This window comes from Tachysurus vachellii, chromosome 19, assembly GCF_030014155.1.
Source record: "Tachysurus vachellii isolate PV-2020 chromosome 19, HZAU_Pvac_v1, whole genome shotgun sequence".
In the NCBI taxonomy this organism is placed as follows: domain Eukaryota; kingdom Metazoa; phylum Chordata; class Actinopteri; order Siluriformes; family Bagridae; genus Tachysurus; species Tachysurus vachellii.
Window position 1 is genome coordinate 4,962,242 of NC_083478.1, and position 23,556 is coordinate 4,985,797.

General features: G+C 38.9%; 2 protein-coding genes across 4 annotated transcripts in view; one reads left to right on the plus strand and one right to left on the minus strand.

The window, feature by feature from the left end:
* The first annotated feature begins 1,895 nt into the window (after positions 1-1,895).
* ribc1 (RIB43A domain with coiled-coils 1) lies at positions 1,896-8,276 on the plus strand. The gene is made up of 8 exons (XM_060894350.1): positions 1,896-1,993; positions 3,368-3,577; positions 4,346-4,566; positions 4,819-4,933; positions 5,230-5,348; positions 6,783-7,022; positions 7,107-7,273; positions 7,909-8,276. The coding sequence occupies exons 2-8, from the start codon at positions 3,388-3,390 to the stop codon at positions 7,988-7,990; spliced, it is 1,134 nt and encodes a 377-aa protein (XP_060750333.1). The 5' UTR covers positions 1,896-1,993; positions 3,368-3,387; the 3' UTR covers positions 7,991-8,276.
* Positions 8,277-8,385: 109 nt separating this feature from the next.
* l1cama (L1 cell adhesion molecule, paralog a) overlaps positions 8,386-23,556 on the minus strand; it is a 54,677-nt gene continuing 39,506 nt past the window's right edge. For 2 of the 3 annotated variants that reach the window (XM_060893922.1, XM_060893920.1), the window contains 16 exons: positions 23,247-23,407; positions 22,875-23,034; positions 22,585-22,709; positions 22,356-22,457; positions 20,073-20,321; positions 19,861-19,931; positions 19,546-19,771; positions 18,427-18,542; positions 17,977-18,205; positions 17,683-17,805; positions 15,635-15,808; positions 14,943-15,056; positions 13,764-13,913; positions 12,914-13,045; positions 12,721-12,793; positions 8,386-11,899 (listed from right to left, as the gene is read on the minus strand). In XM_060893922.1, the coding sequence (XP_060749905.1) occupies positions 11,650-11,899; positions 12,721-12,793; positions 12,914-13,045; positions 13,764-13,913; positions 14,943-15,056; positions 15,635-15,808; positions 17,683-17,805; positions 17,977-18,205; positions 18,427-18,542; positions 19,546-19,771; positions 19,861-19,931; positions 20,073-20,321; positions 22,356-22,457; positions 22,585-22,709; positions 22,875-23,034; positions 23,247-23,407 (2,455 nt within the window). In that variant the 3' untranslated portion in view covers positions 8,386-11,649. The remainder of the gene's footprint in view (positions 11,900-12,720; positions 12,794-12,913; positions 13,046-13,763; positions 13,914-14,942; positions 15,057-15,634; positions 15,809-17,682; positions 17,806-17,976; positions 18,206-18,426; positions 18,543-19,545; positions 19,772-19,860; positions 19,932-20,072; positions 20,322-22,355; positions 22,458-22,584; positions 22,710-22,874; positions 23,035-23,246; positions 23,408-23,556) is intronic. The other variant, XM_060893921.1, reaches the window with a different exon arrangement.

Here is a 23,556-nt window from a genome sequence, read left to right on the forward strand (position 1 = left end):
ATACGGGAGATTGGAGCGAATGCGTCAACTGAGCCGCCATCTTGGTACGGGGGACCCCTTCGTCTTAATGCATTAGCGTCAAAGTAGGCAAAGAAATAAAATCACCATAAATCGTCACGAATGCCATTTCTAGTTTTTTTTTTTGGTTCGTTCCAAAGGTCAGACATGTATTTATCATTAAGTCCGAGACAATTTAAGGTTTTGATATTAAGATAATCTACCTTTTCACAATATAATGCCTAGTGCTAGTAGGTCTAAGTTTATTACTTACATTATTCCACTTGAGTAAACTTTAAATGAACAATCACTACTTACCTTATAGCCTACTGCATGCAACACTGCTACAATGGTGTGACTATACATGTTCATTTAAACATTTAAATTGGATTGGTTTATTAAATATGATACACAGAGCAATTTGCAGGTGGAAGCAAAATACAAATTTGAGAGGAACATTATGTGAAAGTTAGATAGTCGAGGTGCCAAAGACTGTTGAATCTGTTATTTATTCTTTTCCCGCAATACTTTTGCCACGTTAAATTAAAGTATGTTCTAAAGTCACATAAAGCAAAAAAAAAAAAAAAAAAAAACAAAGTTTGACGTTGAGGCTGAACTGCCAACCTAACTGGTCAGCTGAATTAACCATTTAAAAAAAAGTGTTTAGTGTGCTCCTTTACCTCAAATGCATGGACGATGCCGGACTTCTGTGCTGCATTTGGTTGTTCAAACGAAAGAAATCTAAAAACCAGACAGCAAGGGACTTGATAAAAGAGCATTCTGCTTGTGTTAAGTAGAATGCTCTTTTATCAACTTACTTCACGTTTGGGGGACAAAGTTAGGGAAGCAAGATTAAGATGGTTTGGACATGTTCAGAGGAGGGAGAGTGAGTATATTGGTAGGAGAATGTTGGACATGGAGCTGCCAGGCAGGAGGCAAAGAAGAAGGCCAAAGAGGAGGTATATGGATGTAATTAATGAGGATATGAAGCTAGTGGGTGCAAGTGTTGAGGATGCAGAAGATAGGGATAGGTGGAGAGAGATGATTCGCTGTGGCGACCCCTGAAGGGAAAAGCCGAAAGAAGATGTAGCCGAAAAAAGCTGCAACTCGTCTCTGTTTATCACTTGGGAATCTGCAAACAGATTCAGATTCAGATTATTTTATTTAATACCATGTCAGCAATCAAAAGCTATTTTCATGGCAAAATTCAATTACAAAAACACAAATATCATATAAATACAATAAAAACAAAACAAATGTAAACAGCAAGTCATATTATACAATTTTTTTATTTTAATTAACATACGATAAAAAAAAATCCAAAACCTTTTTAGGCATAATGTCATTAAATATGTCTTTAAGTGAAGTCTTCTTCTTCTTCTTCTTCTTCTTTCGGCTTTTCCCTTCAGGGGTCGCCACAGCGAATCATCTCTCTCCACCTATCCCTATCTTCTGCATCCTCAACACTTGCACCCACTAGCTTCATATCCTCATTAATTACATCCATATACCTCCTCTTTGGCCTTCTTCTTTGCCTCCTGCCTGGCAGCTCCATGTCCAACATTCTCCTACCAATATACTCACTCTCCCTCCTCTGAACATGTCCAAACCATCTTAATCTTGCTTCCCTAACTTTGTCCCCCAAACGTGAAGTAAGTTGATAAAAGAGCATTCTACTTAACACAAGCAGAATGCTCTTTTATCAAGTCCCTTGCTGTCTGGTTTTTAGATTTCTTTCGTTTGAACAACCAAATGCAGCACAGAAGTCCGGCATCGTCCATGCATTTGAGGTAAAGGAGCACCGTACAAAGATGGCGGCGGTTTTGACGCATTTTTAGGACCCCAATGCGACATCTAGCGTATAGATATCTATGGCAGCATTCAATCTTGTACTTTGTGTTACTGCGCATGCGCCAGTTCTCAAGTTGCCATAGCTACAAAACTCTCTAAACAAGACAGAGTTGCAGCGTTTCACTGAATACACTCGGTGTCACCGGTAAGTTTTATTTTATTTATTTATTTATTTATTTCTATAACTCGTTCATACTGTGGTTTGCTGCTGGTCCAGCATTCTAAACATATAATGGGCTGCATCTTATAACTAACACCATTTTGTCATGCTCCAGTGCGCACAGATTATTTAATGTCAGATCACAGAAACACTTAGCATGAAGGTTTAATTGTTCAGAAATGTTTCTAAACCTTCAATAATCATATCATATTATGCAGTAAAACAGGGTTGCCAGGAAAGGACTCTGATTCCAGTAGCCAAGTGTAAAGCATTTTTACAGTAAAGTAGTTTAATATCTTGAAATAAATAAATAAATAAATAAGAGGAGGAAGAAGAAGAAGAAGAAGAAGAAGAAGAAGAATAACCTGTAAATCAAAACCCTAACTAACCACTGAGACACCATAAACAAACTTGCATTAATTACCTGAATGAACTAATATCACATGCAAACTAGTGTTGTGTTGCTGCTGGTGGTTGAGGGGTGTTTAGTTCTAGACCAGAAGGTTGTCTGTTCATAGCAAGGTTTGGTTCTGCTAAACTGCCCTGGTTGAAGTCTTTGGCAAGACTCAAGCTCAGTTACATCAGTTGCAAGTGTAAATTATTTGTTTAGAGGTTTTAACAATGGACATAGTCTCAAAGCAGCTTTACAGAACTTTAGAAATAGTACAAAATTATAGAAAGATTAATATTATACAGAGTTCAAACATGTTTAAATGTGTTTGTGTTTATTAACCGGTGTGAATAATGAATAGTGAATAAAAAAAATCAGCTAATAATCTTTAATGCTTTTTTTTCATTTATTGCATAATTCTGGAGGTGTTTAGTGAAAAATTTCTTTTTTTTTTTTATCACTCCAGAACAAAAGCTACAGACAAATATCTCCAGGTTGCTTCATTACATTTGTGTATGAGTTAAAACAACTATTATAAAAATTATTCTGTTTTGAATAAAAACAGGACATGAAGATTTCAGATGTTTGCTTAAAAGCAATGAAATTATTGTCTAATGTGTTTACATTACTGTAAATGCGTCTTATGATTGTTTACTGTATCTTTTTCTTTACTGTGAAATTTCCAGCACATCATTACATCATTAAAAACAGCTTTCATTTGTCAAAAGGTAAATGGTACAAATGTATAGCATATGATGATTCCTTCACATGCAGGTCAACATCTGCAGGATTGGGTACTTTCTTAATTGATGAGAATACTAATATATCGGAATTCACCAATTTAAATTCACTAATTTAAAAATGATTAATAGAAATAGATATTGATGCAGTTGCACTAATGAAGTTTGCACATGCTGCTTAAGGTTTTTGTATGGCATTGATTGATTAGAGGAATTTCTCCCTTACAGCTTTAGGAGACAGCTAAAGGATGGACGTGTCTATAGATGAGAGCCTCATGAAGGCTGTGGAGCGCCGGCGGGCTGCAGAAGCTGAACGCCGTAAACGCATCTTCAGTGCAAGGAACCGGGTTATTGGGTTGGATGCACATGCGCTCGAGCAGCAGGTAGCTGAGAGGCACGCGCAAGAGGATGCGGAGCGGCAGCAGAAAATGAATTATGGTAAGAACTGAACTGAAGATGATAAAGAGAAATGCATTATTATTATTATTCTGCACAGCAGCTCGAGGCTGTTATTTATTTATTGTATTTATTTATTTAGTTTGAACCATTTCTTTTTACCCCACTACAGCTACAATAAATCTGTTCTGTGCTGACTTTATTCATTTGTAAATAATGAAGAAACCATGTGCTATGTTTTATTAATATGGTCAATAAGCATTGGAGATTTTTAAATAAATAAAAGAAAAATGTATTAAGATTATAAATAGACATTTACTGGTTTTATAATTCATTTCATGGGTCTTTAACTACTACAATTTTAAAGATAAAGTCCATAATTAATTACTTAAATATAACTAACTTTATAATGAAATTATGCATTGATCTATTTTTACTTATGTTTACTATGTTTACTTAAATATACCAATAAAATATTTTAGTTTTTCTGTGTTACCCACAATGTTATGGTGCCACTGACTATTAGCCTTTGTTTTAACTTGTTCTATAAAAAAATTGCATTCATAGAGTTTTCTGAAACTTTGAGTCCAGCGTTTGTCATCGCCTCTATTTCTGGTTTGGACAACCGCAAGCGTTTCAAGGGAATAATGAAAATACAGCAGGAGTTGGCAAATTAGCACCAGAAACTCTAAGAACATCACAAATATTTTAAGATAAACATCTGTTCTTCACACAGGTCAATACTTAACTCATAAAAACTACTAAAACATACAGAAACATTAACAGATAGAGCTTCTTTGCCTCCTATAGATGCACTGTGTCTTTCTATGGACCAAAAGCTGATGGAGCAACAAAGAGAGGAAGAGGAACGAAGGAGAGAGTTGGCCCAGGAGCTTGTGGAGTACTGGGAGATGAACCAACGCCCTGAGGACTCTCGTGACGCAGATATTAATTATAAACACAAAGGAGGATCCAGTGTCACCTTAGTCGATCCGAATTCATTAGGACCTGCCAGTATGCAGGTTTTTCAGGTAGTCACATGTACTGTGTCCATGCTTCTTTGGGTTCATTGGATGGAATCTACACATATTATACTTTGGCCTAATTTGACTACTATGTTAAATAGTTGACTTAGAACTCATAAAAAATATGTGATGTGATCATAAGATAAGGGTATCCAAGAAAAATAAGTTTATACCAGCAGACATCTCTGGTTACTTGTGATTATGTTAAATAAGTTGTTTTTAATGATTAGACTAAAACCAGCATGCGTTTGCATCCAGGGAGAAGGAATTGGGGAAGATGAAAGGAAGAAACTTCAGATGGAGCAGAATGTGAGAACACTGAGAGCTCAAAGGGAGGCACAAGAAAAATTTCAGATGGAGCAAAAACACAAAGGTGCACAGATAAATAAGCTACTTTTTATCTCGCTGTTTACGAGCTAAAAGCTTGCAGTGCTGGCAGTGCTGTGGTGCATCTGCAAAACAAAATACAAAGAAAAGAGTATATTTTCATTATAATCCTATATGTCATGCTGACTTTGTAATTCTTATGGAAGCAAGAATAATTTTGTGTTTGTTTACGTTTATGATGAATATGTAATAGCAATAATGTGATACACTATGTCATAGTACATACACAAAAAAGTGCAGCTTTAATTTAAAAAAAAATGCAATTTGTGTGTATGTTTGCAGAGCTGCTTAGAGATCAGAATCTGATCCAACGGGACATGACAGCAAGACATCTGGATGTTCTGGAGGAGGAGAGTAAAAAAGCAGCTCTCATTGCACTCAAAAGCTACAACCAGGCCCAGGTACAGAAATAAAGACACAGAGAAAGAGAGCTAGTGATGTCCAATGAGGGCCATCTGTAAAACTTTAATGTCTTTTTGTATAAACTACAGTCTTTTTTTCATTTCCTAAACATGTAAAAGCTTTTTCACAGAACGTTTTGACACAATTGTACAGTAAGCACTTACTATACCTAGTCAGGGTTATAGTAGAGCTTGAGCCAATCTCAGGAAAATGGGGCACTAAGCTCGAGAAATAATACGTTTTTATCTCAAGGTTACACAATAACGTCTAGAGGAACACACTCTTCAGCATCAAAGACAAATCTGTGTCTGGAAGCATTGTGTAATGTAATTAGAATCAGAATCAGATTCAGAAGGAGCTTTATTGCATGCATACAAGGACTTTGTTTTAGTGTCATTCACATCCAACACAGGCAATAAAAATAAGATGACAATTAAAAAATACACATATTTAAATACAAATAGACAAAAATTTTAATTAAATAATAAATTGTATGAGGGGGCACGGTGGCTTAGTGGTTAGCACGTTTGCCTCACACCTCCAGGGTTGGGGGTTCGATTCCCGCCTCTGCCTTGTGTGTGTGGAGTTTGCATGTTCTCCCCGTGCCTCGGGGGTTTCCTCCGGGTACTCCGGTTTCCTCCCCGGTCCAAAGACATGCATGGTAGGTTGATTGGCATCTCTGGAAAATTGTCCGTAGTGTGTGTTTGCGTGAGTGAATGAGAGTGTGTGTGTGCCCTGCGATGGGTTGGCACTCCGTCCAGGGTGTATCCTGCCTTGATGCCCAATGACGCCTGAGATCGGCACAGGCTCCCCGTGACCCAAGGTAGTTCGGATAAGCGGTAGAAGATGAATGAATGAAATGAATAAATTGTATGTACAATTGTGCTATAGATGATAGAATAGAATTTAATAGTTAAGTAGATACTGTATATATCATCAATACAATGAAAGGTAACTATCCTGATTTCCCACATTTCCCCTTTAATTTGTATATTTGAAACGGTACAAAACAACCTATATTATTCTCAAGCAGAAGCAGTTTTAACACATAGATTATTTTTTGTTACTCAGATTTTAACACAACTGTATGTTCCTGTAAGTTTCTCATCCTTATGCTCTCATCTCACGGTGACAGAAAATCTACTCTTTTCATCTTAACAGACAAACACGTGGCAAGTTACGCATACGATAATGAAGTCCCCTAATCACACCCTCTTTTTAATCTTTCATGAAGTAACAAAGACAAAAAATTATTCTACACCTTCTGACCAATAAGAATTAAGAATTCTACAAGCAGTGTGTTATGAGATTAATTGCTTTAAAACGTTAACATGTTATCGGTTACACTCAATAGAACCTGTCCAGGGTCATGATAAATCTCTCGGAGCAAGAAAGGCATCATTGAGCCCTAATATAGAATGATCATTTTATAGGCAGAAGAGAGACTGGAGCGAGAGAGACAAGACAAGGAGAGGCAAGAAGGCTTAAACCTGGCAGAGGTTCTGAACATGGTGACCTCCGACTTCTTGACCGAGTGCGCAGATGCAGCAGTGAAGGAGGGCATGGGTTCAGCTGAAGATCCTCAAACGCTTTCTGATCATTGGAAGGGGATGAGCTCTGAGCAGCGCAGCGCCATCTACAGACACAGAGCGAAACAGTGTGCTGAGAATGAGGTATGTGAAGATATCTCTGTGTGAGTGCTTCAAGCATCGTAGTGGATCGCTGTACTTTTTAATCCCTGTTTGTGCTTTGTGCAGAGGCAGAGACAGCGAGAGAAGCAGGACAACCTGACATGGGGTTGGCAGGAGCTGGAGCACGACAGGCAGCTAGTGGAGGAGGACAGAAGAATGATGGCACTGGAGAGAGAGAGGAGAGCACAATTGGACCGATACAACCAGCAGCTGGCCAGAGAGCAGCAGGCACAGTAAGAATGAAGTTCAGTCTAATCTCAGTCTGTAGCGTATGTGATTACACTGGGCAATCATCTCAACATGTCAAGCTTGATTAATTACTTTAATCATTTAAGTTTAAGTTTAAAACCATTGAGGCGTTTGTGAAATACGCTCTAAATCTGTATCATAAGTTCTTTAAGACGCATATTTCTTGTACAGAGCAGACAAATTAGTAGCTATTTTAGTCTGTCTTTTTTTTTCCATCTCGTCCTACAATCTTTTTTGTTAAATTATATTGGTTGCACTTTACATTTTTGATTTCAAAATTAATTTGAGAAAATACAGCAAGTGCAATAAGACCCTGGATTATGCTGAAAAACTCTATTGTAGCTTTAGGACTAATGTTTATCTGAATTTACCAATTCAGCTGTGCATTTAATTAAAATCGAATAGTCATGGATCAGGAAAGTTTTGTATTATTAATGGATGATATGATTTTTTTTTTCTAATAGAACACAATTTGAAATTTTTTGAAAACTTCATAATTATGGTTCAAAATGTTATCGCCATGAAAAGTACTGACTATTTTGAGCATTATTCTATAAGCAAGGACTCAGATCGTACTCATAAGATTTACTAATTAATCTGTGTGTTCTGTCTTTTTCAGACAGCAGTATCTCAATACTGAACTTTACACCAACCGGCCCACTCGGTGCTACTTCAGCCAGTTCAACACAAGCTCTCGCTAAGGGTCTCACTGTCATCAGGTTAACGTAACTGTACTATATACCGTATACACATGCAGTATAGTATAGATTTATTTTAGGCTTATTTGTGTTTTATTTTCCTATGCAGGAAATCACACTGGCTAGAAGGACTTAAACATCTTTAAACAGACTGACTGTTTTTAGCACCAGCCTTATACATGATCTGTGCAGGAAGATTAAATAAGCAAGATTTAAATATATTTGTCGAAGTGTATTATAGGCAGGAAAAACCTACTTGATCTCTAAAGGCTTTTCACTGACCAACACACACACACACACACACACACACACACACACACACACACACATCTGTCATTTAAGAACCAACATATTCTTTACCAGAGACTCAATAAAATGATAAATGAAGACAGAAGCTGTAGCTTGTTCCATGGATTTTATTCTTGAAGCCTTTACATACAGTGGCTGATTCATGATTCACGTACAGTATCATTTTCTATTATAAGCCCACCCCAGTCACTGGCCCAGTTCTCCACTCAGTACCACGGCACAGACAAACGCAACAGAAAAGCAACATGGACATGGCTATTCATCAGTCAGCTACAAGTGCGGTCCTCTCATTCATTCAGATCCAATTTATTTGACGTGTCATTAGATTTTATTCAACCATAAACAAACGTAGGCTATACATGATATGAGAGATACGTTGAATCAAGCAATGTCTAGTGTTGGAGCTAGAACTGAGCCTAGAGTATACTTGAAATAATCAGAAACAACATTAAAGTTCTAGGTAAAATGTCACATTAATATGACATATGACAACAGGCAATGCTGCAGCTACATCCTTCTGAAAAGCAAAACAGCTCTATAGTGGATATCTGCATCTCGGACGTAACCAGAGCACGGACGTCTAGCAGCGGTTCGGTTAGTTGACACAGTTCACATCATTGTTCCTCCTGTATGAAAATAAACGTCTAGGAGAACATTTATCCTGAGTGTGTCTGTATAGCAACAACGTAGAGCCCAAAATATTACAACCAGCAGTCCAGACTTACTGCATCACACACTTCCCCACAGAGTACACTTCACTACCGGGGACTGACTTAATGCTTTCAATGAGCTTCATTCAGCACATTGAAAATTCTCCTTGCGTGTGTGTGTGTGTGTGCAGGATACAAACAAGACTCGAGTATCTCTGCTTTCTCATAGTGCTTGCGCAGGAATTGCTTTGCAACAGATACACACAATACTGCAACTCGTAAGCAAACAGAACAGGAAAAGAATTCTCTGAGGAAACCAATTGTGTTTTGGTGAATGGCCGGTGAATTTTTATTTGGCTTTTTCTTAAAAAAAAAAAAAAAATGTGTTTTGGATTTTTATCTCAATATGAAAGGACAGCTTGATTTTCTGGACTTTATCTTTTTATTTTTTCAAAAAAAAAAAAAACTATTCTCTATTTAACTAGAACAGTTATCTCACAGCTAACTAGACAAAAGGTCAAAGGTTAAGAAGTAAAAGATTAACAACCCTCAAACCCATGGTAATCAACAAGCCACGGTTACAAATAGAGGCCATAGCAAAACAATCATTTTGGGATTTATTTACATTCAAATAAATTTCGAGATTTCGAAATTTTCGAGAGCTTTTTTTCCCCCCTCTTTAGTTTCATCTCATTTTTTTTTTCCACAAACATTTTCAGCGGGCTTCTCACGTTCTTCATGTTTAGTATTTTTTTCTTTTTTTCAAGTAACACTGCTTATCCAAACTTAAAGACAGCACACACATCAAACCAGGAACAGATGCTATTTGGTATACAGGAAAGGAATCGAAATCCCAACCCCAACAAAGCATACATTCTCTGTGTAAGACACGAACCGGGTTAATTACACATGATTGTTTTAACCAAGCTGAAATTAGTGTGTGTGTGTGTATGTGTGTGTGATGTGCTCTCTCACAACCCCATCAACCTCAATACTACCTCATACCCGATTACACCTCAAGTGTATTCATATGGCTTTATACCAACAGGACTGCGAGAGAGGATTTGTCAGTATACATCATTAAATACACTATGCAGACTATAATACGAAGCGACACACACGTATAAGGAGCTACACACAAATGAGAAGGTTAGAGCTGACAAACTGCGGTGGAACAGTTCAGGGTTGTGTGTGAGATGACAGCTCTATAATACTGGACATGGATAACTGCTAGATGTGACTACATACAGCCTGATATAAAGCACCTCATATCAGCGGATCATTGCATCGGATATAATTCTAAGTACCGGCAGCTTGGCTATGGAGTTGCGGATGCGTATTTTATAGAAGGATGCAAAATCGATGATAAAAACCGTACATGAGAAACAATTTAATTGGCGAAGGTTGTAAAAAAAAAAAAAAAAAAAAAAGTTTTAAAATCAATTAAAAAAATGCATAGATTTCAAACGATGACGCAAGACAATGAAATGGTAGATGGCATAACTATTTATATATATAGATATAGATATAGTTATAATAATGAACTACATCAGTGCAATCCATATGCAATGTCAGACATATGCTTACATGATGCACTTAACAGGATTTTAAGGCCCTCAATCTCCCTGCGTTTCTCATTCTCTGCTGCTCACACTGCCCTGTATTTGGCATTAACCATGCGGCGTCTATATGTGTGTCCTCGTCGTGTTAAATCTAATGTGTCACTTTGCGATAAATCGTCATCATTAAAGGAAAACTCGACCCTGAACCACCTTTAACGTGTATTGAAATGTTTCTGATTAATGAATCAGGTGGTGATGTTTTGGTTAGTGCTGTATTTCAGAGAGAGGCTGTGTGCTGCTTTAACGTCACAGGGTGATAGTACAGTTAGAATTGGGTTTAATAGCAGAAAACAATTTCAAACCTAAGAGATAATGTTCAGGAATAGCTCGATATTTGCACGGAGTTGGATAGCGAGCTACAAGATGACGAGCACAATGCTGTTGCTGGTATATTAGCCTTAAAGTTAATGTTTTGGAAGCTGATTGATTTGAGCAGAGTGTAAAGATGATGAGGTGAGACAGCTAGACAGACTAAAGACTAAAGCATCGTTCTCGATTTAGAGAGGAAGCAAGGGTTAAATCCCAGTGGTGCCAATATCAAAGGCATTATGGGTAATGTAGGAAAGTGTTACGTAAAAATAGAGCAACGTGTTCGACGAAACTAAAAACGTCTCGATAGATTTTATTACAAAAATGAATCTTGGATGCGACAGATTTATGAAGATCAGTAGGTAAGTTGTTCACGGTGGATTTTTCCTTTAAAGTCTATTCTGAATAAGAAGTCATTCTATCAAGCAGGAAACTGGGACGCGTGTTGCAGTCTACTCTAAAAAGATATATTACAAGAGAACAGAGATTTTAGGTGTAAACAGTTTGCAAACATGGCAGTCCCTACACATAAGGGTGGTCTAGTCGATTGTTAAGAATTCCTCCCTTCTGCCTCTACCAGAGGTGAGAGTTGGTCTGATTTGGTCTAAGGTCAGTCGCAGCATTCTGTTTGTGTCTGGTGTTATTAACTTGGCATTTGCTTCAGTGTACACATTGACATTGCACTGTGTGTAATAGTGATTGTTTGGTCAGTCGTTCAGATCCGAGTTGTGTGAGTCCTGGTTTGATTCTGCTGCTCACACTAGCAGCACCACTAATCCAGGTCAGCAGCAGAGTTGGGCAGGCCGTGGTTGGTAGCGGCAGGTTTGAGGGGCGAGCTGTCATGCCTCTCGATCTCCGACACGTCTCTGCCTCCGCTGTACTGACTGGCCAGAGACTCGTCCATGGTCACCTTGGTGTGAACGCTGTGGCTGTTGCCGTAATCGTCCAGGCCGTCATCGCTACACAGCTTGCTGTCCTCACACAGAGACGGCTGACTGGCCGTGCGCTTCTCCTCGTTGTCACTTCACAATGAGAAAGAGGAAGACAGAACTGTTCAAACGTTTAGAAATCATTAGCAGCTCAGCAGAAATACAGTTTTGATTGGAAGGTTTTATTATTTATCTACAACAAATAAATTCAAAGAACTTAAACATAAAATGGGTGAAAAAGTAATAGTGAAAAACTGTATTTTTCAGAGAAAAACTCTGATGGTGACGGTGATTTTTATACGAAGTTGTAAAGGTTGCATTCAGAAAGGGAAATGTGTTAATGTTCTTAATGTGTCCGGTATTAAAACAACAAAAAATATGCAATATGTTTTAGAACAATTATAATTTAGTACAAGTTTAAATATATTAATTTGATTTGAATTTAATTGAATTCATAAAATAATCATTATACAGTATCATACATATATATTATATACAGCATATATACAGTATTTTATACAGCATTTTTGCATGTATATGTTCAGTTCATAATGTATATGTTCAGTTCATAATATATATATATATATATATATATATATATATATATATATATATATATATATATATATATATATATAAAAATTTTTTTTTTTTTTTTTTTTACTAAATACTGCTGTGCGTTCTGTGTAGAACCAGGATGGTTCGGGATGATGTTTAGCTCAACAACACAATATTCAGCCCCATGCATTACAAAGACACTGCAGCTCATACCTCTCTAGTGATCTGGAAAGCATTCAGGGAAAGCATCAGGGGAAAAGAGGGAGAGTGTGATCAAAGCAAAGAAACAGGGCTGCAATTCACAGTCAAGCTTTGTGCTTCGAATAAGCAAAAAAGAAGAGGAGACATCAGCACACCTGTACTCCCCAAACGTCTCATCCTTCATCGGCCGAGACTCCGAATCCACCTGACCCTCCTCCTTGTCTTTCACTGACAGAGAATGAAAAATCTTTACACAGTTCATACTTTACACAGTATGACCTAAATAAACACTTTCCTAAGAGACTTGTGTCCAGGTTTAGTGTCTGGTCAGTGAGCCAGCGGTCCTACCTGAATACTTTCCTCCTTTACCACGTTTGATGAAGCAGAGAATGAGCAGAATCAGCAGCAACAGCACGAGGGCGCTGATGAGTCCAATAAACCAGCCTTCAGTCACAACGCTACTCTGCATCTCTGTCACTGCTTTACACACACACACACACACACACACACACACACACACACACACACACACACACACACACACACACACACACACACACATTTTTTGCAGATTTACAACATTTATTAAGAATTGGATGGAATTGAATGCACACCTGATTTCATGCTCCTAATGTATTTAACATGCATATTTAATCTGCACACTTAATTATTATGTCAGCATGTTTATTTTAAATCCCACTTTGTTTAGTATGCATAGATATTTTGCAGGCTCATTTTTAAAGAATGCATGCACACTTATTTTTTTCATTTTGTTATTCTGTGTTCTCGTTTTTAAGTCTGCGTAATTGTAAGCCATAATACTGTATATACTGTACTCATGTTTCTATGCTTAAATTCGTATTTTATTGCTAGATTTCTATTATTATGCATTCTATATGTAGACACAAATATTTGTATATCCTGAGAGCACAAATTCAGGATTTTTATAAAAAGCTCACATTTCCAGGATATTTTTGTCTTTTTGTCATGCATGACTCAGACGATGAATGTCAGGTTTTCTTGGGATGTGTGAGAATTCTCACTGGGTCTTAACTTTTTTTTCCGCAGTGCTAAAAACAGGCCTCATCAGTTTTTTTCAGTTGTGGTTTATAGCTTAATACAAATCCCAGCAGAATGAGGTCTGTGTCTTTGTGTCAGTGTGTGAGTGTGTGTGTGTGTGTGTGTGTGTGTGTGTTACCTGTTCCTTCTGTCTCTATGTCGGTTACGGAGAAGGTGTTGTTGTTGAAGACGAAGCGCAGGTGGTAATAAGATCCAGGCCGGAGGCCCTGAAGGGTGTAAAATGACTGAGACGTGTTCACTTTCTCTGACCGCATCCATCCTCCACGGCCTGTGAAGAACACAAAGAGCACAAATACAAATAAGCACTGAGCCATTCAAGCCATTCATATGTGTGTGTGTGTGTGTGTGTATATATGTATATATATATATATATATATGTGTGTGTGTGTGTGTGTGTGTATGTATGTATATGTATGTGTGTGTGTATATATACATATATATATATATGTATATATACACACACACACACACACACACACACACACACACACACATACATATACACTCACTCACTCACCGGCCACTTTATCTAAATCAGCCAATTACATGGCAGCAACTCAATGCATTTAGGCATGTAGACAGGGTCAAGATGATCTGCTGCAGTTCAAACCAAGCGTCAGAATGGGGTCGAAAGGTGATTTAAGTGACTTTGAACATGGCATGGTTGTTGGTCTGAGTATTTCAGAAACTGCTGATCTACTTTTTTGATTTTCACGCACAACCATCTCTAGGGTTTACAGAGAATGGTCCAAAAAAGAGAAAATATCCAGTGAGCGGCAGTTCTGTGGGCGCAAATGCCTTGTTGATGCCAGAGGTCAGAGGAGAATGGCCAGACTGGTTCGAGCTGATAGAAGGGCAACAGTAACTCAAATAACCACTCGTTACAACCGAGATATGCAGAAGAGCATCTCTGAACACACAACACGTCAAACCTTGAGGCGGATGGGCTACAGCAGCAGAAGACCACACCACTACTAGTAAGGTGTACCTAATAAGGTGGCCGGTGAGTGTGTGTGTAATGATGGTGACTTACACATATATATATATATATATATGTATGTATATATATATATATATATATATATATATATATATATATATATATATATATATATATATATATATATACACATACACACACATGTGTATGTATCTCTCTCATTATATATATATGAGAGAGATGCACAAGTCACCCTAAAAGCCAACTGTTCATACACAAGTAAGTCATTTAACATGAATGAGGAAAAGATAATATCTCCATTAACAGCTTTTTCACTGTTAAAGGCAAAGCTCTTACCGTTCTTCATCTGGTAGAGGATATGGAAACCAATGTTCCTTTGTCTCTCAGGAACAACCCAGGTTATGTTAAGTGTCGTCTCTCCAGCAGACAGCGTAATGTTCTGAGGTGGAGCTGTTTGTACACAAAAGCATCACATCATTTATGTATACAGCAAACTGAGTTGTTCTATGATCATTCCAGGCTTTGAGATGCACAGAAACCACCAGCTTTAATATTCTGTGTGCTTAGGAAAAAAAAAAAACATGTTCACGATCACGCCTTACTCTCATTTACTTGATCTCCACAGTCCTCATTATTCCTCATGTATGCTGCTTCATTAGCATTTCACTTTCATGCTTCAAAGAAAAAGAGCTTTTTAATATCACTATTTGCCTCTTAAAGTGTCTCTAATCGAGTTTGGTTCTGCGCTCTGCTTGCGCATGAAATTTCATCCATGTGACCCAGATAAAATGATTCTTATTAAATCCTTAGACCAAAAAAATAAATAAAAAAACAGAGCAAAAGCAGACGTGTGTATCTCTACATCTAAAGCAATCCAATGTATTTAATGATTCAAATGATAGATAGATAGATAGATAGATAGGTAGATAGATAGATAGATAGATAGATAGAGACTCCTCAAGGGAACATGGTGTGAACATGGTGAACATGGACAAAGAAACAGAAATAGAGAGAGGCGAACACTCTACCTCCGTCGAGAGTAGTCTGTCCCACTTTGATGATAGGCAGGCCTTCTCCAACTGCAGTGCGCCCCCGCAGGTAGAAACGGTAACGGCTGTTGCGGTCCAGGTCTTTAATGCTCAGCTGATGTACTGCGGGGTCATCAATCTTCACCACCTGCATGGGACTGTCCACAATGTCTACTGCAGAGAGAGAGAGAGAGAGAGAAAGGGACAGAAGGACTGAGTGAGAAATTTGGAGTAGTCTGTGTAGAGAGAATATTGTATGACGATTGGCTGAATAACTATGCTGTCTCCAGGATTTTGTGGTTTTCAATCACAGAAATGAATCAAACTCAAAATTCGAAAGTTTCTTGCCTTTTTAAAAATTGCAGCACATTTTCTACAGGTTTGGGTCAAGACATGTTCATACATTCAGCCAAATCTTTGATGCACAGGCACGAAACATGAGTACATTTACATTTACGTCATTAAGCAGACACCCTTATCCAGAGTGAATTACAATTTATTTCAATTTATACAACTGAGCAATTGAGGGTTAAGGGCCTTTCTCAGGGGCCCAGCTGTCATGCAATGTAACTGTGTGTTATAACTAGTATGGGTTTGAAGAATGATCCTGTGCTTGTAATTTTCCATTTTACTTGCCATTTCAAGTAGTTATAAAAAAAGGGAAAAAACAGCATAATTAAATATTTTTTTACTGCAACAGTCATAATAACAGAATTATTGTTGGGTCTGTAATGAAGTCTGAAATGACTCTGGCCTGTTAGTTCCTCGGGAGCTCTTGGTTGCTTAATTCCACTCAACTACAAACTGTTGTAGAAAGTACATTATTTACATTGACATCATTTCCTGTCCAGTGTTACCTAAATGAGGATGAGGTTCAGTTCTGAGTCTGGTTCCTCTCAAGGTTTCTTCGTCATATCTTAGGGAGTTTTCCCTCACCACCGTCACCTCAGACTTGTTCATTAGAAATATATAGTAATTTAATTTTAAACTTTCAAATTTTCTAACAGGGGGGCACGGTGGCTTAGTGGTTAGCACGTTTGCCTCACACCTCCAGGGTTGGGGGTTCGATTCCCGCCTTGTGTGTGTGGAGTTTGCATGTCCTCCCCGTGCCTCGGGGGTTTCCTCCGGGTACTCCGGTTTCCTCCCCCGGTCCAAAGACATGCATGGTAGGTTGATTGGCATCTCTGGAAAATTGTCCGTAGTGTGTGATTGCGTGAGTGAATGAGAGTGTGTGTGTGTGTGCCCTGTGATGGGTTGCCACTCCGTCCAGGGTGTATCCTGCCTTGATGCCCGATGACGCCTGAGATAGGCACAGGCTCCCCGTGACCAGAGGTAGTTCGGATAAGCGGTAGAAAATGAGAGAGAGAGAAATTTTCTAACAAAGCCGATTCGTGAATTGTTAAAAGTGCTATCTGACTATTGACCACTACTTGTTTCCACAGTCTCTCTGCCTTTATACTGACTGTATACAGAACTTAGATGTAGCTAGTGAGTCAATAGACAGCTGATATCAATGGTTAGCTGCAGCATTTGGGAACTTTTTTGACCCTTTGCTATGGAGAAGAATGAGACCACTATATTTTTGTTTTTTTTTAATAACCAGCTTTATTACACCAACTTTATTTCTGTGAAATTTGACCTGTGATCTGGCACATATTATCACACCAGACATTAGCATTGCTCATTTTCTTTACTGATGCTTGAGAAAAATTATTAATATACTCAAAGATATTTGTGGTAAAAATCCTTCTTGTTTCTTGTTTTTTTCTTGCCAGGTTTTAGCCTTAGGCATTGCTTATGCCCTGGATTCATATTTCCCTGTTGCCTAGAAACACCAACTTTAACCCTGTAAAATACTTGTTTATTATAATAGGAAAGAGAAAGCAATGTAAGTCTGGATCACCAACAGGTCCTCTAAGGTTAAAGGACTAACTTTCTTACACCAGTGACATGCTTCCTACTTCAGTCCAAAACCTAAATTCAGGAGTGAAAGTTAATCAGCCTGCAGGACAGAACTGTACTGGAAAACATTAAGTGTTTGTACGTACGTTCTTGGTAGTGTATTAGGTATCCAATTAGAATTCCATTTTCTTGTGAAGGTGGAGTCCAGTGGAGCGTGATCTCCGTCTCCGAGGGACTGGACAATATCAAAGAACTGGGAGGACCAGGAACTGGACGAGGAAAAGGATTGAAATCACAGTAAAACAATTTGTATCATCAACTGATCATTACCTTTTAGAAAGACTTGACCATTGCATCCTGTGTTGAAATTGATGTGTTTGTAGCCAGAAAAGAAACAGAAAATTTTATTCTATTTAATTTTAAAGCTCTGTTTCTCTCACCTCCCTCAGGTGTTTGGAAGGTCCGGGCTTCTGACTCGGGTCCGTCTCCTTTGCTGTTAAAGACGCGAACAGTGAGAGAATACGAGGAATGCGGCCGCAGGCCTTCCAGTACCTTTTTTTCTTCATCAGATCCTGTTGTCACTACAGACTCATTCAGTGGCTCACCTTCCGCACTGTTGCACTTTTGGTGATGGTGTTTACTGCATGAGCCGTAGTACGACAGACGGATCTTAAAGGAGAATGGTGAAAAATTCACATTAGGCTGTTCAGTTAAAATCTTCTGATAACTTCAACATTCTAAACTGCTTGAAAACTGACAGAGAACAAGATCCAATTAGATCTATGAGTCTGGAACTTTTAGACCCTGAAACATCATAGTGTGTGTGCTAAACCTTTATCTCTGTATCACAGTCAGAGCCTTCAGACATCTGACTCAAGCTGGTGCATTACCTTGTAGCCCTTTAGAAGTCCCCTCACATACTCTCTGTCCACTGGGGCCCACGTTACCTCGATGGCAGTGCTGTTGTGCAGAATCAATCCTACATTCATAGGAGCCTCCCTGGGATCTGAAGAACACACACATTTGTTTTTTTAAACCTCTGGAGAATTTGAAGTACACATTCAGAGAAAGTTAGAATAACCAGACAAGCTCACATACACCACTATTAAGAATTTTTCTGCACTGGATAAAGATGCAGTTTGTAAACATTTAAAGTGTTTCTATACCTGTACAAATAACAGAATTCCAAATATATCTAAAAAATTATATCAGTTATGAGTCACATGACTATCACGCAGTGGACCTGAATAGTTTCTTAATTTCTGGCCAAAAAATTAGGTTCACCAGATGAAACAGCGTTGCTCAGCTCATCACCTTTTCCTCTCAAGGCGGCTAACAAGGCATACACATTTACAACCATCTGTGGGTGGGGCTAGTTAGGGCATAGAAGAAAGCTGGTCAATATTTTTATTTCAATTGCAATCCAACTGTCAATAGTCACTCTCAGCACATGGCTGACAAATATTATAAACTGCTCCTTTAGCGGGGGCACGGTGGCTTAGTGGTTAGAACGTTCGCCTCACACCTCCAGGGTTTGGGGTTCGATTCCCGCCTCCACCTTGTGTGTGTGGAGTTTGCATGTTCTCCCCGTGCCTCGGGGGTTTCCTCCGGGTACTTCGGTTTCCTTTCCTGGTCCAAAGACATGCATGGTAGGTTGATTGGCATCTCTGGAAAAATTGTCCGTAGTGTGTGATTGCGTGAGTGAATGAGAGTGTGTGTGCGCCCTGCGATGGGTTGGCACTCCATCCAGGGTGTATCCTGCCTTGATGCCCAATGACGCCTGAGATAGGCACAGGCTCCCCGTGACCCGAGGTAGTTCGGATAAGCGGTAGAAAATGAATGAATGCTCCTTTAGCTTTTGGGACTAAAAAATATGTTAGAAATGATCGCGTGTAATACATGGCAGGCCCAGGCAGGGGCATCTTTCCAAATCTGGAATTTGGCAACAATCATGTTGTGATTAAACTAATGGGATAAAGCTTTATCCAACATATTAACAGGAAACTCACAATTCTCTCCAGAGTAGCCGATAGTAGACTTGGGCTCTGGACCCTCTCCCAGCTTATTAACAGCTTGCACCTTAATGTCAAACGCAGCGAAATCGCCCACATTTCTGAGAACAAAGGGGGGTGACTCGATTAAGTCAGAGTACCAAGTTGGTCCACTGCCTACAACCTTCCTCCACATCACTTTGTATTCGAAATCCGGGCCATTAAAGTTCCTTCTGTCCATCTCCTGTAAGAACACATGGGTATTAGTTACAACTATCAGGCTGTATTACGATATCCAAACAAGATGCAAAGTAAGATTTCCCTACTTTTTACCTTCCATGTGATCACAAGTGTCTCTGGGTCAAGCGACTCGCTGCGCACTCCTTCAGGGTTACTGCTCGGTCCTGTCCCAAAATGACATCAAAACATTCTCATAATACCACAAAACTGATGGGTGCCAGCAAGAGTGTTTTTAGTGCTTCTTACAGCAAAGCATTTTTAAAACTTGCAAATTATCTCTAAGCTAAAGGATTTAAGCTTCTTACGAGCTGGAGGAGTGGAGTGTGGTGCAGAGGGCAGGCTGGGGTCACTCTTGCCGATCTCGTTGATGGCGATGACCCGGAAGCGGTACGAGAGGTAGGGTTTCAGTGGCAGTGTGGTGCTCTGGGTGTCTCCAGAGACCCGCATAATTTCCTCCCAATCATCTGTGTCAGTCTCTTCAGCCTCCACCACATACACTTCTTTAGCCTCTTTAGCCTCCACCACATACTCTTCTTCAGCCTCCACCACATACTCTACACATATACACCACCAGCAGTTAGTCAGACATAGATATAGGAAAGGAGGGACATTAGCAGGCATAATTTTGTGCATGAGGCAACAATGTCCGATTAACTGCTAACAACCAAAATTTGTTATTGGACATCTGACAATCACACCCATAAGCACTTGTTGAACTTCTCATGCCATATTTATATTTAAAGCATTTGGCAGATACCCTTGTTCAGAGCAATTTACATTTCTATACACTTGAGCAATTGAGGGTTAAGGGACTTGCTCAGGGTCCCAGCAGTGGCAGCCTGGTGGACCTGGGATTTGAACTCATGAATCTTCTGATTGGTAGTTCAACACCTTACCCACTAGGCTAACACATCTAGAAACATAGCTATCACATATTTAGTCCCCTGTATTCCTGTTCTAAAAACCTCCACTCTTCTGAGAAGTCTTTCCAATAGATTTTGGAACATGGCTGTGAGGATTTGCTCATTCAGCCACAAGAGTATTAGTGAGAATAGACTTGATGGTGAGATTGTAATTGATGATTTGAGGTCTGGCGAGTAGTCCATGCTCCAAATGACCCCAAAGGTGTTCATTAAGGTTTAGGTCAGGTTTCTATGCAGGCCACTCGAGCTTTTCTACACCAATCTTGACAAACCAAGTCTTTCTATGCACAGAGGCATTGTCTTGCTGGAACAGGTTTGATCTTCATAGTTCCAGTGAATAGACATCTTAATGCTGCAGCAATGACATTTCAGATAATTCTGCTCTTTGAGGAGGAGCCACATATGGCTGTGATGGTCAGGTGTGTACACATACTTTAGTCATCTGACATGTCAGACATTTAGTTTGAGTAGTCTTGTGAAATAAATTCACAGCTCCATCATGCACCAGTATAAACAATATAAACTGAACTAAATATGAACTGATGTTGAGGGATGTGGTAGCTCATTGGTTAAGGTATTGGACTGCTGATCAGAAGGTCATGAGTTAAAATCCCAGGTCCACCAAGCTGCCACTGCTGAGCCCCTGAGCAAGGCAATTAACCCGTAATTGCTCAGCTGTATAAGTTGAAATAAAATGTAAGTCTCTCTGGATAAGGGTGTCTGCTAAATGCCAGAAATTTAAATGTAAATAAAAAGTAAATGACAATAACATGTGTAGACAGAATTTCTTCCAGTCATTGCTTAAGTTATCTTCATTTAAAGATCATGCTGCATAAAAGAAAAGACTAATTTTTGATTAAAAATTAGCTAAGAGCGATTTCCTCACACAGTGAATATAACGTTTTGATCAGGTTGTTGGTTAGCTACATGAAACCAGTGTGAGTCTAATCAGTTCAGTTTGTGCTAGTTTGGATCAGATATGGCTGTCAGTGAAAACTGAATATTTAAATACAATCTTCTCATTTTTCACGTTTGGGGTAAACAGATATTAAAGTTCTATCATTTTGCTTGTGACTGAGATACATGTAAAAGAAAAACACATTTCAGTTCATGAAAGTTTGTACTGTATAGCTTAAAACATAAAAATTTAATCACTGGAAAATTCAAAATTACTTTGGGCCAAATTTGTCCCAGGCTGCCAATGTTAATTTCATTACTTCACTTCCACACTGGGTGCACAAACTTTTGCACTCAACTGTAATAAAAACTGAATGTGAGTAATAACAAGCCTGGAGAAAAGGTTTTTGAGAACTACTGAAAATGAGGAATAAACAGTGCAGTAAACTGAATTATGGGTTCTTCCCTGTCATTACAGTGACTGAATAGTATTTCAGACAGTGGGATCATGATGTATGTAGACATATACAGTGTTTGGCAGACCCCTTTATATTTATCTCAATTATACAGCTAAGCAATTGAGGGTTAAGGGCCTTGCTTTCATGCCAAGGTGTGGCAGCTTGGTGTCCCTGGGGTTCAAGCTCAAACCTTTATGATCAGTAGCCCAACACCTTAACCACTGACTTACCATTTCGCACATGTAGCTTAATATCTATTATTAAAGTCGACATCGTTTTATGTGTGCTATAGAAATAGTCACTTATGTACCTAGAATAGGGCTTTTGTGGTTATCTCCTGGAACCCATGACAGCAAAACTGAGTGAGCTCCATGCTCAGTGATCTGCAGCATGGAAGGAGGGTCTGGTCGGTCTGAGGGCAAGAGAGAGAGAGTAAGGATACACACATAGATGGGAAACTTCTGACATCACATACACACAAACTCAAATAATATTTACTGTAATTTATTTCTTCCATTCATTTTGTTTAAAGGTCATACCAACAACTGTGAGACTGCCGCTAGCTTCAGCCATGTCCAGACTTGTTATGACCTCACAACTATAAACACCTTCATCTTCATCCTGGACATCACTTATTATAAGCTCTGTCTCATCGATTATGTACCTAAAACACATTAATAGTAAGATAGAGCATCAATAATGTCATCTAGTTGAATAAAGAAAAGCAGATCAGCATTTAACAGTTCAGAAGTAGATAAGTCTAGAAATTAAAAATTTTAGCACTTTGCAGATAAGTTTATTATTATGTTAAAATATTCTGACATCCTACTTGTCTATATCAGAGGATTCATCAAGCTTCTTCTTGGTCTTCCTCCACAGGATTTGAGGTGGGCCAAGATTGCTGTCCATCTGGTACTGACAGGTGAAGGTGGCCATATTCCCCTTCTGAACATGCAGTTCCGCTGGTGGCTTCACGATCACTGTCCGGTCTGATAAAGACATGGTTGTTAGTCAACGTAAATGCAGACAGCTCACACCGTCGACTGCTCTAATGACAGTGAAGATTAAAATAGCTGCAAACGTTTGATGAGATATATAGTCAGTATCTGATGCTAGCCCATGAATGGGGTGTGTATATTTTTAAAAAAAGATAGAAGTAATAAAGTGTGAGAATGCAGTGTGTTTCTTCCAGGTTACTCACTGAGGACTTCCAGCTCGGCAGTGATGGAGAGTTTGTCTCCAACCACTGAGCAGGTGTACAGGCCTGTGTCATTGTGGGATACGTTACTGATCTCCAAAGTACCATTACTTAGCTGATTCATCCTGGGGTTAGACATCACAGGGTCCCAGGATTCACCCTCCCTGAGAACACACACACACACATGCACACACACATGCACAGACACATGCACACACACATACACACGCACACAAACACACACGTATGCACACATACACACACACACAAGCATACAAACAAATGCACAATCATACACACACACAAACATACA

What these genes read in the sequence shown, in the direction of transcription:
- ribc1 (XM_060894350.1), top strand. Translation starts at nt 3,388, where the DNA reads ATGGACGTGTCTATAGATGAGAGCCTCATGAAGGCTGTGGAGCGCCGG. An exon ending in GCAGCAGAAAATGAATTATG is followed by an intron (nt 3,578 to 4,345) that starts GTAAGAACTGAA and finishes TGCCTCCTATAG; the next exon opens with ATGCACTGTGTCTTTCTATG. An exon ending in CCAGTATGCAGGTTTTTCAG is followed by an intron (nt 4,567 to 4,818) that starts GTAGTCACATGT and finishes GTTTGCATCCAG; the next exon opens with GGAGAAGGAATTGGGGAAGA.